Source organism: Tiliqua scincoides, chromosome 8 (genome assembly GCF_035046505.1).
Source record: "Tiliqua scincoides isolate rTilSci1 chromosome 8, rTilSci1.hap2, whole genome shotgun sequence".
NCBI classification, from domain to species: Eukaryota; Metazoa; Chordata; class Lepidosauria; order Squamata; family Scincidae; genus Tiliqua; species Tiliqua scincoides.
In genome coordinates, this window is record NC_089828.1 from 44,306,769 (window position 1) to 44,322,583 (window position 15,815).

Consider the following 15,815-nt stretch of genomic DNA (forward strand, 5'->3'; position numbering starts at 1 on the left):
GGAGGTGTTCTGAGGTGTGGGGAGCCCACATGTGGCCTCCCTGGACCTCGCAATACCTTTGGATGTGACCAGAAGTAGCCAGAAGAACTGGAAGTGACTTCCCGTCACATCTGGGAGAACTTCTAAGGCCCTCAATCTGCAGGCTCATTATCCCCAAACACTCACACCTATGGCTGTCAAGCCTGTATAAAAGGAGGCCCCATTGCACTCCACAATCATCACACAAAGACTATGAGCATAGAGGTGACCACACTGTTTCTCAGAGATCAGCAGTGCACCCTTCTGTGGGCCGTGACCCCTCAGTAACTGTCCAGCGATGTTATCCCCCTGATGCCAGTCCTGAGCAAGGTTGATGGGCAAGCTTCATATCATTTTACTTTTCACCATAGTAGTAGTAGTAGTAGTAGTAGGCAACCTTCAGCCTCAAAAGACTATGGTATCGCGCTCTGAATGGTGGTTCTGGAACAGCGTCTAGTGTGACTGAAAAGGCCAATTCGGGAGTGACAATCCCTTCCACACCGGGAGCAAGTGCAGTCTGTCCCTGGTCTGTCTCCCTGGCTATGGGCCTTCCTTCTTTGCCTCTTTGCCTCAGACTGTTGGCCAAGTGTCTCTTCAAACTGGGAAAGGCCATGCTGCACAGCCTGCCTCCAAGTGGGCTGCTCAGAGGCCGGGGTTTCCCACTTGTTGAGGTCCACTCCTAATGTCTTCAGATCCCTCTTGCAGATGTCCTTGTATCGCAGCTGTGATTCACCATAAGATTGAATGATAGCTATTAGGACCAAAAAAGGGGGTGCACTCTGGGTAATCATGGAGGTGAGGGAAAACTAGCTCCCTGCGGCTGGTGGTTTTCAGCTATTAAGAATCAAGACTGATCCTAATCTGCATAGCTCTGCCCCTCTTTCAACCACAGTCCCTTCCGCCCACTGAAAAAACATCCTGGAGGACACGCACTTTCAGGAGTGGTCTCTGAATTGTGTGTTACCTGTTGAAAACCCCAAATGGAACAGCAGGTAGACCACTATGAAGCGGCACAGGTCTCTCAGCATCATCTGCAGGGTGGGGACATGTGAGGAAGGAGAAAATAGCCACAAGGTAACTCTGGCACAAGCTACCCCTACAAAAGTACCATGCCTACATTCTCCTGATCTCTCAGCATGCTCAGTATGCAGAAAGTCCCAGGTTCAGTCCAGCATCCCCACTCAATAAGATCTCAGGCAGCAGGACTAAGAAAGACAGCTACTGCCAATCAAATCAGCAATGAGCTAGATGCAACGGATGCGATTGCAACATAGGGCACTTTCACCATCAGACAGGTCACAGAACTATTCCCTGTCACTTGCTAACCAGTCTCTGCTTTTGCCCAGACTGACCTTTTCAAGCATGACAGAGTAGATCCCCATCTGCTGGAAGCCCCGGGTATAATACAACAGGTTGGTCCAGCCTAAGGCCAAGGCAATGACCATGAAGACCACATAGAGCTCTGACCCACTGAAGTACAGCACCATCGAACCGAGGAGGAGCAGCGAGTGGAGGAAGCTGCAAAGTAAGAGAGACAGAAGCCAGCAGTATGAACAGATGGCTCCAATGTCAAGGACTGAGTGATGGTAGTAGCCATGCAAGGAATGTGGGTACACTTCAGACTGGTGTCCTTGGCCCTGCTGAACATTAATGTGATCAAGGCCTGACATCCATGACTGCATGGCATTCTCCAAGGCTGCAACTTCCAATTAGGAACATGAAAGGTTTCCCTTTGGAAGTGCCCTTAGGAACACTGTCGGTCCCATTCAAAGAACCCTTAGGAATACTGTTGTTCCCTTAAGAACAGTGGTTCCCAATCTGTGGTGGAGTCAAAGGAGAAACAAGTGGTCCATGAGACCCTGAGAAGTGGTCTTGGAGGTCTCAGGGGAAAAAAAAGATGATCACTTTGATCACTTCCAGCATCTTACCAAGTAAGCACTCCCGCTCAAACCACTGAAGTATCAGCTGTGGCTGTAGGTAGCCTGTTCTCCACCCTCCCTGCTGGTCCAGTGCTTGCTAAAGTGTCAGCTGCGGGAGGGTCCATTCTCCACCCTTTCTGGTAATCTGTGGAGGAGCGCTCACTAACATAAGAACATAAGAACAGCCCCACTGGATCAGGCCATAGGCCCATCTAGTCCAGCTTCCTGTATCTCACAGCGGTCCACCAAATGCCCCAGGGAGCACACCAGATAACAAGAGACCTGCATCCTGGTGCCCTCCCTTGCATCTGGCATTCTGACATAGCCCATTTCTAAAATCAGGAGGTTGCGCATACACATCATGGCTTTTAACCCATACTGGATTTTTCCTCCAGAAACTTGTCCAATTCCCTTTTAAAGGCGTCCAGGACAGATGCTGTCACCACATCCTGTGGCAAGGAGTTCCACAGACCAACCACACGCTGAGTAAAGAAATATTTTCTTTTGTCTGTCCTAACCCGCCCAACACTCAATTTTAGTGGATGTCCCCTGGTTCTGGTGTTATGTGAGAGTGTAAGGAGCATCTCCCTATCCACTCTGTCCATCCCCTGCATAATTTTGTATGTCTCAATCATGTCCCCCCTCAGGCGCCTCTTTTCCAGGCTGAAGAGGCCCAAACGCCGTAGCCTTTCCTCATAAGGAAGGTGCCCCAGCCCAGCAATCATCTTAGTCGCTCTCTTTTGCACCTTTTTGATTTCTACTATGTCCTTTTTGAGATGTGGTGACCAGAACTGGACATAATACTCCAGGTCTGGCCTTACCATCGATTTGTACAACGGCATTATAATATTAGCCGTTTTGTTCTCAATACCTTTTCTAATGATCCCAAGCATAGAATTGGCCTTCTTTACTGCTGCCACATATTGGGCCGCCCCATATTTCCCTGGGGGCTGGGGATAAGAATAGGTCCTCAGTTTGGCTGTACTTGTCGTAAGAGGCGACTACACAGCCACCAGGTAGATGGGACTCGTTAGCCTGGGAAGGCAGCTCATCTGAGAGAAGGAAAACTCTGATCCCAAACCTCCACTGCCTTGTGGCTGCATCCAATTATGGAAAAGGCTTCAGGAGTCAACCTCAAGGCAAAATCCGGAGCCGGAGTCCCTGAGGCAGTTCATGGCTGAACACAGTCACGTTCTGGCAACTCCTGCAACGCCGCTGGAACCAACCGTATTGGCTTCTGCCTTTCCATTGGACCATTTCAGCGACGTGGAGAGGGGGGATTTGCTGCATGGGTAACAGTCTATCCTCCATATCTACTTTACCCAGGCTTCGCGCTCTGGAGAGGACACTCTGTTCCAGAACACTATTCAGAGCGCAATACCATAGTCTTCCAAGACTGAAGGATGCCAACAATATTGAGTCGACACTTTCATGGACCTGTCCACCACCACCCCAAGATCTCCCTCCTTATCTGTCACAGACAGCTCAGAACCCATCAGCCTATATGTGAAGTTTTGATTTTTTGCCCCAATGTGCATGATCTTACACTTACTTACCCCATGGACCACCAGAGAGGGTGCAGAATGGACCCCCTGCAACTGACATTTCCAGTGTCTTGCTGAGCACTCCCCCATGGGCTACCAAATTGGATCTGTGTGTGTGTGTTGGGGATGGAGGGGATTGCATGTGGTCCACAATTCCAATGTTTGCCTGAGTGGTTCGCAGGCTCCTAAAGATTGGGAACCACTGCTTTAGAAGAACCCTTAGGTACAGTACTGGGTTTTCAATTGTTCCACAACAGAATGTAATTTTTTATATATGCTTAAAACCATGCAGTCTAACTAAGGTGGTTAGTTTTAACTGTGTTTTCTTCAAACAAACCAGAATTAAACTGTTTCATATCCTGATTTGCAAATATCCTGATTTGTGGTTTAAAACCAACTTCCTAAGTTTGTTTGACACACGAAGCTGCAGTTTAACATTGGAAGCTGAAGTTTTTAGGTATCTTCTTTGACATAAGGAGGAGGAGAGGGGAAGAGGGATGTGTGAGCCAGTGGCTACATCAAGCTCATTCTCTCAGGTACTTGGGTTTAGATCAGTGATTCCTAAACGGACTGTGGTCATGGCACCCTTCTTCTGTGGCAGTCTCTTCTTCCTAGCTCCCCCCCCCCCCCAGGTGCTACCATCTTTGATTGCATGAGATTTCACATGATCAAAGGTGGTGGCACCAGGGAGAGCCAGGAAGAAGAGTCTGCTGGGGATATCCCATGGCATCCCTGTGAGTTTCCCACAGCACTCTCAGGCACCATGGTGCATAGTTTGGGAACCAGTGGTTTAGATAATCACCAGAACCTGCTTAATGTACACGAAGTGAACATTTTACAGTTATAGAAATGCTTACTACTATTTTTCATCTATTATATTTATTAATAAGTAATATGGGACAACTGCACTAAAGCTCACCTTTTTGTTTTGTTTTTGTTTTGTTTTGTTTTTTGTTTTTAATAACTCAGATGGAACACTTACAACAGAACTTCACTGTAGCTGTCTGTTAAAAAGGCCTTCAATGATGGACGTCTCTGCTGAAAATACTTTATCTGTAAAGGCAGGAAGAGAGAAAGCTGGGGTGAGAAGGAAAACAACTCCATCCATGGCATATCAGGCAGTGGGTGGAGTCAAAGGAGAAACTCTGACAAAGCTCTTACCCCTCTGAAAAAGAAATACATGCCACCTAGAATGCTCAGAATCTCTCCAGTGACTCGGAAATATTCACCAGTTGTGTGATGAAAGGGGAAAGGAGGCTGTGAATGACAAGCACATGAGTTCAGAGGGCTGGAAAGCAAAAAACAGACACTCTGGAGTTGACTCATGAATGAGATGCTATCATATTCTCTATAGTTTTCATATTGAAATGCATGACTTGTAGCACGTGAATCAGGGTGCAGTGCTTTAGCTATTTTCATCATGTTCTATACCAGGGGTGCCCAAACCCCGGCCCTGGGGCCACATGCAGCCCTCGAGGCCTCTCAATGCGGCCCTCAGGAAGCCCCCAGTCTCCAATGAGCCTCTGGCCCTCCAGAGCTTTGTTGGAGCCCGCACTGGCCCAACGCAACTGCTCGCAGCGTGAGGGTGACTGTTTGACCTCTCACATGAGCTGTGGGATGAGGGCTCCCTCCACTTCTTGCTGTTTCACGTCTGTGATGCAGTGGTGGCAGCAAAGGAAAGGCCAGCCTTGCTTTGTGCAAGGCCTTTTATAGATCTTGAGCTATTGCAAGACCTTCATTCATTCATATAAGTTCGTCTTTAATGTATTCATTTATGTAAACATAGGTAAATTTATTCAAATTTTAAATGTAAATTAATTCTTTTTTTCCCCAGCCCCCAACACAGAGAGCTGATGTGGCCCTCCTGCCAAAAACTTTGGACACCCCTGTTCTATACCATCGATTTGCAAACTTTTTCTGACTCACAACACACTGACAAGGCGCTAAAATTGTCAAGGCACACCATCAGGTTTTTGCCAACTGACAAGGCATACCATGCTGCTGATGGGAGACTCACATTCCCCAATGGCCCTACTAATAAATGACCGCCCCCCAAACTCCCATGGTGCAGTTGTGGACCATTTGTGGCACACCAATGTGCTGTGGCACACTGGTTGAAAACTGCTGTTTTATACATTTACATGCCACTTTTTGTAGTGGCCCCAAAGTGGCTCACAATGTAATTTAAAAGAAGGGATAAAAAAAAAAAAAGACAAAGTAAAAGCAACTCAAATGCAGAGGAGACCAGAAGCAGCCACACTTTTATCTTCATCTGATCCCATGATGTTACTTTAAAGAGGAATGTAAGAATGAGAAGATTGGCACATGCCTCAATGTACTTATAAGTTAATTTAATTGTAGCTGGCCTTGAAATTAATTGGCTCACTTGCAGTTGAGTGATAGTGAAGTACAGCTACTTCCTCCCACTGCTCTAAATCACCACCACCACCCCACCCCACTTGCATAGCTCCTGTGCCTTTAATAATTGCATGACCAGCAGAAATTTAGCCAGGTGGAGTATGGTCCAAGCATCAGGCTTTGCTTACTTAATTTCTGCTTGTTGTCCACCAATTAAAGACATAGAAGCAGTGCAAGAAAACAGGGGAGGATAATCCCTGGATTTGTTAGGCACTGCATCAACTCCACAGCCGTGCAAGCCATGCAAGCCATGCGCCTTTCACAGAAAAAGAAAAAGGTGGCAACTCTGAAACAATTTGAACACCGTTCCTTGCTTCTTCGTCGGTCGGTAGTAGGCAGCAATGGTGAGGATGAGGATGTGCGCGGCATAAATAAAGAAGTTGAAATAGAAGAGGTGCTTGACAAAGCGGTCCCACTTGTCCTGTAAGAGCTGGTTGAGAGGTTCCACCAGGAGCATCTCATGACGGTTCTGAAAAGGGCAAAGAAGCACAAGAGGCCTCATTCAGCCCATCAAATCATTAACATTGCAGGGGAGCTTTGTTAACTGGGACTTACTTGTAGGTAAATATTACTACAGAAAGATTTTAACCATGGAGAAAGGGCACTTTGGTTAATATAGCACTATATGCATTATATAACAAGTGTGTTGAATGGCAGGCTACAAATCTATTAACAAAAATTCATACATTATCAAGTGCTGCGTGGAACCTCGATTTTAATTCTGCTTCCAACTAATAGTGGAGAAGCAATTACCCAACAGTGCTGAAGGGCTCCAGTGTGGAAACAATCACAGTGACTTTCTAGGTGCAGACTAGACTGGCACAGCAGGTCACACCAGAAGCCCCAAAGTTTCAGGAGACTTATGTACACAAGCAAAGCCTTGTGTACAGATTAAGTGATCCTGTACACAAAGACACTGTACAGCAAGTAACATGAAAATACAAGCTCCAAAATGAGTGCAGCACAGAGTGTGACAAGCTAAAGCAATGAGCCACAAAGCCAGTTCAGTGTTTGGCTCAGCCATGACCTCAGTGAGAACATCTAACCAGCAGCAGGACACAAGAAGGCAATCCAAGAAGTTCTCACACCCACCGGTGTATCACTGCTATAAGCAATGATCTCTAGCACTGAGTTCTTCTCGCACGTGTCAATGCTGGAAAGGTCATAGAGTGATGAATGGACAGGCCCATAAGCCCATTCGGTGAACTTCCGAGATAAATGCCGACATTCTGGCTCCTTCATCTCTCGTCTGAGGATGCAGGCAAAGATCTAATCACAAGAGAAGTAAAATTAGGAGGATCTCTGGAGTGGGGGTGAGGGTAAACACTGAATTCAGACAAGACAGAGGCAGGGCTGGCATATGAGACATGACCATTGTGGCTCTGGCTTTCACTGAGCTGCAATTATAGGGTTTTTATAGCTGCACAGAGGTTTACCCTTCACACTGCCTACCATCACTTCCCTCCAGCTCACAATGGACAAAATCTTCTGATCCACTTTCTACTTGCTATGAGCAAGTGGATCAGAAGGTGGCAATCTAGCCCTGTATCTCATGTGTCTCTTTCCTCACACAGTCATTTTAAACAAGATATGCTCACAACATGCCCTGCACTTCCTGATGTGTTTAAGGGGATTGCGTGAGGAATGAGCAATGTGAGGAAGAAGGGGCTTGATCATCACCTTTTGACTAGTTTTTGTGGGGGGGGGGGAGTGCATCAGTGTCAGCAAGGGTTGGACAGTGGATCACCTTGGCCTGTCACTCAGCCAGAGGTAACAGTAAACATGAGCCACTCCTGAACATTAAGGGCACAATCCTGACTGTGCCTTGGGACAGCACAAGTCCCTTCAGGCCCCGATCTTGCACTGAAAACAGTGCAGGTCTCCTGGCCTACCTGCTCCAGTGTAAGATTGGATTGCGCTGCACAATGTACAAGTTAGGCATTTGCCCTGCTGGGCTCTTTCATTTTGCAAAAGTTCCTCTTTCTAGGGAAGTAAGGCCTGTGCTTGCTCAGAATGAGGGCATCTTCAGTTTTGTGCTGCAGGACAGGCCTGCCAGAGTTGAACTGAACCGGAACCCAAAAATTAGTTCAGAGAAAGGTTTTTCAGTAAACCCAAATATATAACTTCTTGGCTGCCTTGATACTGAACTGAAACTGCAATCACAAAAAGTGGGAAGCGGTTCAAAATAAGGGGTCCAGTAATCAGGCAGTCAGCTTCTGACTGCATGAGTCAGGTTTAATTTCTTATATTTTTATCCTGCTATAGTTTGTTATTAAAAAATATCCCTTTTAATAATTCAAAAATAAAGTGTTTTTAAATACATTTCCCCCTCATATTAAATAGTTATCACTTTGTCAATTTCATTGCAAGCAAATATCTTTGATATAATTCTGCATGACATAGATCTAACGTGGTTCAAAATGTCTTGAATTGGCAACAAATCACTTCGTAAAGTAAAGGGTTTGAACTGGAGAACAAAAAGGTACTGACTAACCTAAACTGGGACCTGATCCATTTTTTAAATGGTTCAGTTCCCTGTTCAGTTTCACCCTGTGTACGAGTTCAGGATGCCAACTTAAAATGTCCTGGGGTTTCAAGGTGCTTTAGGCTGCAATCCTATTCATACTTACCAGAGAATAAGTCCCATTTGAGTCAATGAGGCTCACATCTGAGTAGACATGCCCAGTTATGGCCCAATCCAATGTAAAAGTGGTGTTCTGCTGTTGTAAAATGGTTGCTGATGAATGACTAGATCATTCAATCATTCCCAGTTCAGAGCTACCATGCTGTCACATCAGGGCTATATGTTGGATATCTTCATGAGTCACTGTTCTATGCCAGCCTCCTGTCAATCAGAAGGCACACCTAGAACTGTGACTCTTAGGCACATGGGATGAGCACCTGTAGGTATGTAGATCTTACACATTTAAATATAAACCTTTTGGGCTACAAGAGAGCCATATGCTGCAACTCTGTTTAGGATACGCTGTTTTACAACAACTCTGTAAGATAAGCCAACAATAGATCCTTATTATAGATGCAGAGAGGGTGAGAATTGCATCTTGCTTCTAAGGACACTTAATACATTTGTGGACAAGGTGAAATTTGAACTGGGATCTACCCAGCTTGCACTCTTAGCCACAACATTATTCTAGCACTCTGGATTCATTTGGATTACTACCTATGTTACTAAATGTATTTGTATATTCATTCTCATTTCTTTTCATTTTGTATTTGCTCACTGCTTTGGGTATACTTTGTAAGAAAGCAGCATACAGGTATAACCTAATTATCCATGGATTCTTCACCCACGGTTTTACCTCAGTGTGATGAGAACGGCCCTTTAAGTTAAAAGAAAAATGACCCTTTACTCAGCAGCTTAAAAATAGCCTCGTTTACCACTGTAAAGAGGGAGAGTAGCAGAAGGCAGGCAATCTCTCTCTCTCTCTCTCTCTCTCTCTGGGCTTAGAACAGCTTAGTTTCATTCACTCCGAGGCAAGCAACTCCTCCCTTTCTCCTGGAGCATGCAAAAGAATGGAAAGTGGAAGTGGTTACCACCTCTGCTTTGCTTACTTCAGAGCGAACTGAAACTGTTCTAAGCCCCTGAATGACTGAATGTTTGAGTGCCTGCTTGCTGCCCGCCTTCCTGCTTGTTGCCACTCTCCCACATTACAATGGTAAGCAAGGCTATTTTTAAACCACTGAGTAAAGGGACATTGCTTTTTTAAATGGATTTCATTTGATGCCATTTAAATGGATTCCATTCAACATGGTTTTGGGGAGTGAAACCAAGCGGATGCTGAGACACAACCTGTGTACATTTTAAAACACACACACAATTTTCAGACTCGGGAGATAACTTTCTTCACACCTTGGTGACGTCTCCCCAGATACGGGACTCAACTCCCATCAAGTGGAAACAATGGTAGATCTGAAGAAAAGCCCACCTACCTGTATCTTTCCAGTCTCTACTGCAAGGGTCAGAGGTGCAAGACCTCTGCAGTTGGTGATCTCTTCCAGCTTGAGGGTGGGGTTGTGCCTAGCTCCCAGGATAAGGATGTCGTTGTACATTTTGGTGACAAACTTGGTGTTGTCTTCTGTGTTGTCGGCAACTTCCACCAGGGCATGGAGAACCGTGTTGCCCATGGAGTCCTGAGTGGCGATGTTGGTGGGATGGTAGGGGTTTTCCAGGAGATATTTCACAATGTTGAGCTGGTTGGTGCAGGCGGCCAAGGAGAGAGGAAGTTCACCTAGTGGCAGACATTCAACACTGACAGTTGCACGGCACCACACCCCAGAACTCTCACTTTGGCTTCCAACCTGACTCATACTAGCCTGCCCATCTGTTTACAGATAGCTATGAGGACAAAGGCACTACAAGGAAGAATGGCACTCTCACCCTGCTGCAGCATCGATCTGGTGAGATCTTGCGAGAATCACCCCAAAATCTCACATGATCTTGGCCCAGCCAACTTGGTGGCACCAGGGAGAGCTGGTAAGAAGAGGCCACAGGAGACATCCCACAGCGGCACCAGGGTGCACAGTTTGGTAACCACTGCTTTACACTGAAGTTCCTGAGTTTGCAGCAACTGTTACCCTGCACATGCCTGATCTCATCTAATCTTGGAAGCTAAGCAAGGTCAGGCCTGGTTAATACTTGGATGGGAGACCGCCTGGGAATACCGGGTGCTGTAGGCTTATACCATAGTCTTTCAAGACTGAAGGTTGCCATTATCAAGTCCTTTTAAAGTCTACCTCAGTAACATTGGTGGAAACTCCACCCATTAGCCTCTACATTCCAAATGCTACTCCTTTATATACTCACAGCACAATCCAATGCATGTCCACCCAGAAGTATGCCTCATTTAATTCAATCAGACTTATTCCCAGGAAAGTGTGTATAGGATTGCAACCTCACTCTCTTTATACATTATCATGGTCCCCCTCCTCCCTCTAGAGCAGGGGTCTCTAAAACCTCTTGTCCCCTGAAAGCCTCTGGCCCACTTGACTGAACATGACCAGAGCTTTGCATCTGATTGCATCTGGAGGGTGTTCTGAGGGCTGGAGAGAGTCTGGAGCCCACTCATTCATTTATTCATTCATCTAAGATCCATCTCTAATTTATTTATTTAAATTTTATATTTAAATTTTTTTCCGGCCCTCAGCACTGCACCAGATATTTCATGCGGCCCTCTGGCCGAAAAGTTTGGAGACCCCCTGCTCTAGAGCAGAGGTTCCCAAACCGATGGGTTGTGATCCACCAGGGAAACCTGAAGAGGGCCCAGAAAGGAGTACCCTGATGGTGCTGCCACGATTTTGGTGGTGCTGGGACCCACGGCCTTTAAACCGACCAAGGGGTTGGAGCTGGCCTCCGGCAAGGGATGGGAAGCTTGCAGCCCCCTCTGTGGGCCTCCCCACTACTGCAAATAGCTCTGATCAGCGATAGGAGCTATTTGCAGCAGCAGAGAGGCCTGCACAGGGAGCTGTGAGCCTCCCACACCCTGCTGGAGGCCAGTGCAACCCCCAGGTAGGTTTAAAAGCCCCTTGGTCCCACTGGTGCCTCAATCACTGCGGCGCTGTCACTGGCCCCCCCTTCCCCACCCCCACAAGAACTTACCAGGTTCCCAACTCCTGTGTAGGAGTTTGGGAACCACTGCTAGAGAACACAGGAAAAAACACAACAGTGGGACAAAAGCAATCACAGAGAGTTCAAGTAGATATGAAAAAAAAAATTGGATTGATGGATTTCACTACCCCTGCAGTCAGTACCCTTGAGATAAAAAATGAACCTGGAGAACATACAGCTCAGCACTGCCTAACATTTTTTACTCAAGAGGAGACCTTGTTACGACTCTTGTCCTCCATGCCCACTGAGGCTCCAGAAGTATTGCTATTTTGGAAATAAGCTTGGAAATCCAAGAATGGGGTTTACAGGTCATTTTTTTAGTGTGCACTATTGATATAATGTATGAAGCAGTGAAAAAGTTATTCTATTATTTTTTCTGTTCCAAACCAGACCCAATCATGGGATCTGTGTGGTTGCCTCCCTTCAGGGAACCTTACCAAAATAAAATCCAGGCTTCCCTTTGCTCTTCTGGAAGAACTCCCCATGGGCTCTTGCATGGACATCAGCTCCATTCTTGACCAAGAGGTTCACCAAGTACATGTTCCGTCTCTCAATAGCGATGTGGAGTGCAGTTTGACCTAAGGAAATATAAAATTAGATAATGCTGCAACGCAGAGAGGCACTGGCTGAACTCGTGTTGACTTTATGAGGAAATGATTGAAACACAAATATCCCACCATCAGGGTTGACCCATTCATGAAGCCAACCAAGGCCTCAATCCCCAAAGGTGATAGATTGGCAGGAGATGCCTGTTGCCCACCTCTGTATCAGGCAGAGTAAAACAAGCAATATGGAGGAGTGGTGGTTTACAACATGGGAGATACTCTCCTTCCTCTTTCACTCCGTCCCTCTCTTCCTTCTGGGAAAATCAGCAGCAGTAACTGCACAATGCTGGGTTAAGTGAAGGAGGCATTTGACATGATAAAGAGCTGAACAAGGGAGAAGCAGCATTTGCTGCACCACTTCAGGCAGTGGGAGATTTGGGGGGTAGTATGTAACCCAATCTAAAGAAGGCAATTCATTGAATTAGTTTGAATCAGTTAACAGATTACAGTTGCACATGTTCTCATACATATTAGATCGGGGGCGTCAAACTCATTTCATACAGAGGGCCAAATAGCATTCCTGATGCCTGCTGAGGGCCGAAAGTGATGTCATTAAGCAGGAAATGATGTCATTAAGCAGGTCATGACCAAAAATAAGCGCTTTTTCTTGCTTGGAAACTCATTAGCTGCAAATGACAGAAGAGAAAAATATACATATCTTGATCATATTCAAGATATGGGAGAGCTCAGTTTTCAAGTGGGCTGCCTTTTCAGCAGTAACACCACAGCATGGCTCAGAGAGCCTGAGGGCTGGATAAAAAGCTCCCACAGGCTGCATCCTGCCCCCGGGCCTTATGTTTGACACCCCTGTATTAGAGAGTAGTCCTGAAGAAAACAAAGCAGTTGTTATTCCTTTGGTTCTAAAGTATGTCTGCTTGCATTGTAGTGTTCCCTTGAAGCACTGTACCACTGGTGTCCAACGCATTGATGCCAACAATCTCTCTTACCCTTGTAGTAGCTGTCCGTGTACTCAGAGTTCACAAACTCTTTCAGATCATCCGTTTTCTCAGCAATATCCAGCAACAGGGGGATGGTGTCATTCCGGCCACCGTGCAGGTTCAGCATGGCTTTCAACAGGCAGGTTTTCCCAGTATCTGGCTCTGTAAACACCCAGTGTTAAATGTAACCATAGGGAGAACCAGTGCAAGAAGCCCTGTCGGTCTAGTGCTTGGTGGATTTGTATCTGGAACCCAGTACACAATCTGACCCCTAGAACGATCCCAGATTTGAAGGATTCCCCCTCCTTATTATACACCTTGTCCACTTTCACCCTTGCAACTCAAGGCAGAAGGAAAAGACAACATATTGATTTCCTCCCCCACGAGGACAGCAACACAACCTGGACAGATTGTTCCCTTTTTAGAAGCAATCTGTTTACTTCTATGCAGGAGCCAAGACCTGAGCAAAATGGGAGACATCTATAGCGCCTAAGAGGAGGAACCTGCAGAGGCCTCTGCTGGGGAAGAAGGGAGAGTCTTGAACAAGGAGAGAGTGTATGATGATGATGTTCATAAATAAATATTCCAGTATCTGTAACACCTCTACTTTGGCAACTGTCTGGGTGAAAAATTCACCTATTCCAGTTGGATGTCACACTGTTCTTCGTTGTGTTGTACTGTTCTATTGGGTTCTATTGATTTTTTCTTTCATTTGCTGCACACCTTCCTGAGTGCAGGAGAGGAAACTTTAGCAGCTTACAAGTGATTTTAATAAATATAATGAAATGCAAACACCTGCCAAAACCTTTGTGGCAGGTCACACTCAGGAGGAGGGAGGCAAAGAGCCTTTTGCCTCTGTCTTAAGATAAATGCATCTGTCTGTCTGTTGGCAACCTTCAGTCTCGAAAGACTATGGTATCGCGCTCTGAATGGTGGTTCTGGAACAGCATCTAGTGTGACTGAAAAGGCCAATTCGGGAGTGACAATCCCTTCCACACTGGGAGCAAGTGCAGTCTGTCCCTGGTCTGTCTCCCTGGCTATGGGCCTTCCTTCTTTGCCTCTTTGCCTCAGACTGTTGGCAAAGTGTCTCTTCAAACTGGGAAAGGCCATGCTGCACAGCCTGCCTCCAAGCGGGCCACTCAGAGGCCAGGGTTTCCCACCTGTTGAGGTCCACTCCTAAGGCCTTCAGATCCCTCTTGCAGATATCCTTGTAATGCAGCTGTGGTCTACCTGTAGGGTGCTTTCCTTGCACAAGTTCTCCATAGAGGAGATTGTAACCTGAATAATAACAAAAGAGCTTTCTGCCAAGGTCGCTGTTGTTGTTCATTGTGCAAGGCAGGGGGCTAAGGAATCCTTTGACTGGGTATTCATGTAAATTACATAATAAGCTTTCTGCCAAGGCCGAGCCTTTTGCCTGGCTCAGTAGCATAGCTACAGGGGGAACAGCGGGATAAGTACTGCAGGCTCTGCAATGCGCCATGTACGTGGTCCTTCCCACTTGCCATTGGAGCATTCTGGGCAGCGACGGTAAAACATTACCTTTTGCTGCCCAGATTGGCACTAACAGCAAGTGGGAGAGGCTGCTTACTCAGTGTGTTGCATTGCCTGCAATACTTCCTCCCCCCCGTAGCTATGCTACTTCTTTGGGTCTTGAGGGAGTGAGCCATTGGGCCTTCTCCTTGACCCATCCTGAATTCAAAATATGGTATTCAAAATTACCTGCCAATCAACATTTTAAACACAACCTGTTTTCCTATGAGAGTACCCTCTAAACTTACCAAAGCAAGTTTCTGCTCCTAATCCCAGAGTAGTAACAAGAAACCCAAAGTACCACCCCCTCCGTACCTTTGAATTCATCATCTGTCAGATGTTTCATGGTCTCCAGAAGATAGAACAGAAGGTCATCCAGTTCACTAGGATCACCCAAGGCCACTGCATCAAATAGCCTCCTCCGGTCGTAGATTTTGAAAGCCTTCTCAGCACGTACTCCAATGGAGGCTGTGGTTAGAAGCCTGCCGGAGAGAGGGGGAAATGGCATAATAAATTACCTATGGAAAATAAGGTACATTGTGCAGATGTGTTTAACTTGTGCAGTGTACGCAGACCTCAGAATTCACTCTTAGTTCTAAGTATGGAATTTCCTTGATTATGCATTTCTAATTGCTTTTTTCATTAAGTAGCTTTGTTAACATTAAAAAATAACATATTCCAATGCCAAGAGATGACACTCCTGAAAGAAGCCTTAAGAACACATTTACATATCAGAAAGATTCTTTCAGCAGCATTATCAAATCCATTTATCTGATGAAAGCAGATCATGAATCAATTTCCTACGCTCTTAGACATGAATCTATGTCAGTACTATACATGCCTATCTTTTTATAATTCTCATGGTAGATGGGAGCGGTTGGACGCAGCATCACAGGTTTCTTAGCTGTCTCCTGACATCAGGTTCCTAGTTTGACCTAAATACGTAGGACTTTAGCCAGTGCCCACCCTGTCTTAAGTCCCAAAATCATCTGACGGATAGAGTTACCAGATATAAAGGGGGACAGAGTGTCTATACCTTTAACCATTGTATAGAAGAGGGTATTTTGGCAGGAACAGCTCAGCATGGAAGGGCTTTAAAAGTTTCATTTTTTCTATACAATGGTTAAAGGTATAGACACTCTGTCCCCCTTTGTATCTGGTAACCCTACTTAAGGATCAACTTTTCCCCCATCAATTTGCCATGGGCCTTCAAAGCT

General features: G+C 46.0%; 1 protein-coding gene and 1 long non-coding RNA gene across 2 annotated transcripts in view; one reads left to right on the forward strand and one right to left on the reverse strand.

Annotated features, from left to right (window-relative positions):
- Window positions 1–1,513, forward strand: part of LOC136658353 (uncharacterized) — a 30,470-nt gene extending 28,957 nt beyond the window's left edge. The window contains exon 4 of the long non-coding RNA XR_010794784.1: window positions 1,365–1,513. This is a non-coding gene — a long non-coding RNA (uncharacterized lncRNA). The remainder of the gene's footprint in view (window positions 1–1,364) is intronic.
- The window catches only part of LOC136658350 (tax1-binding protein 3), a 94,874-nt gene that overhangs the window by 5,212 nt on the left and 73,847 nt on the right, over window positions 1–15,815 (reverse strand). Inside the window, exons 10-19 of the mRNA XM_066634851.1 lie at window positions 14,914–15,080; window positions 13,078–13,230; window positions 11,963–12,103; window positions 9,851–10,149; window positions 6,992–7,168; window positions 6,204–6,368; window positions 4,643–4,738; window positions 4,464–4,534; window positions 1,371–1,536; window positions 983–1,049 (exon numbers count right to left, since the gene is read on the reverse strand). Coding sequence (XP_066490948.1) covers window positions 983–1,049; window positions 1,371–1,536; window positions 4,464–4,534; window positions 4,643–4,738; window positions 6,204–6,368; window positions 6,992–7,168; window positions 9,851–10,149; window positions 11,963–12,103; window positions 13,078–13,230; window positions 14,914–15,080 — 1,502 coding nt within the window. The remainder of the gene's footprint in view (window positions 1–982; window positions 1,050–1,370; window positions 1,537–4,463; window positions 4,535–4,642; window positions 4,739–6,203; window positions 6,369–6,991; window positions 7,169–9,850; window positions 10,150–11,962; window positions 12,104–13,077; window positions 13,231–14,913; window positions 15,081–15,815) is intronic.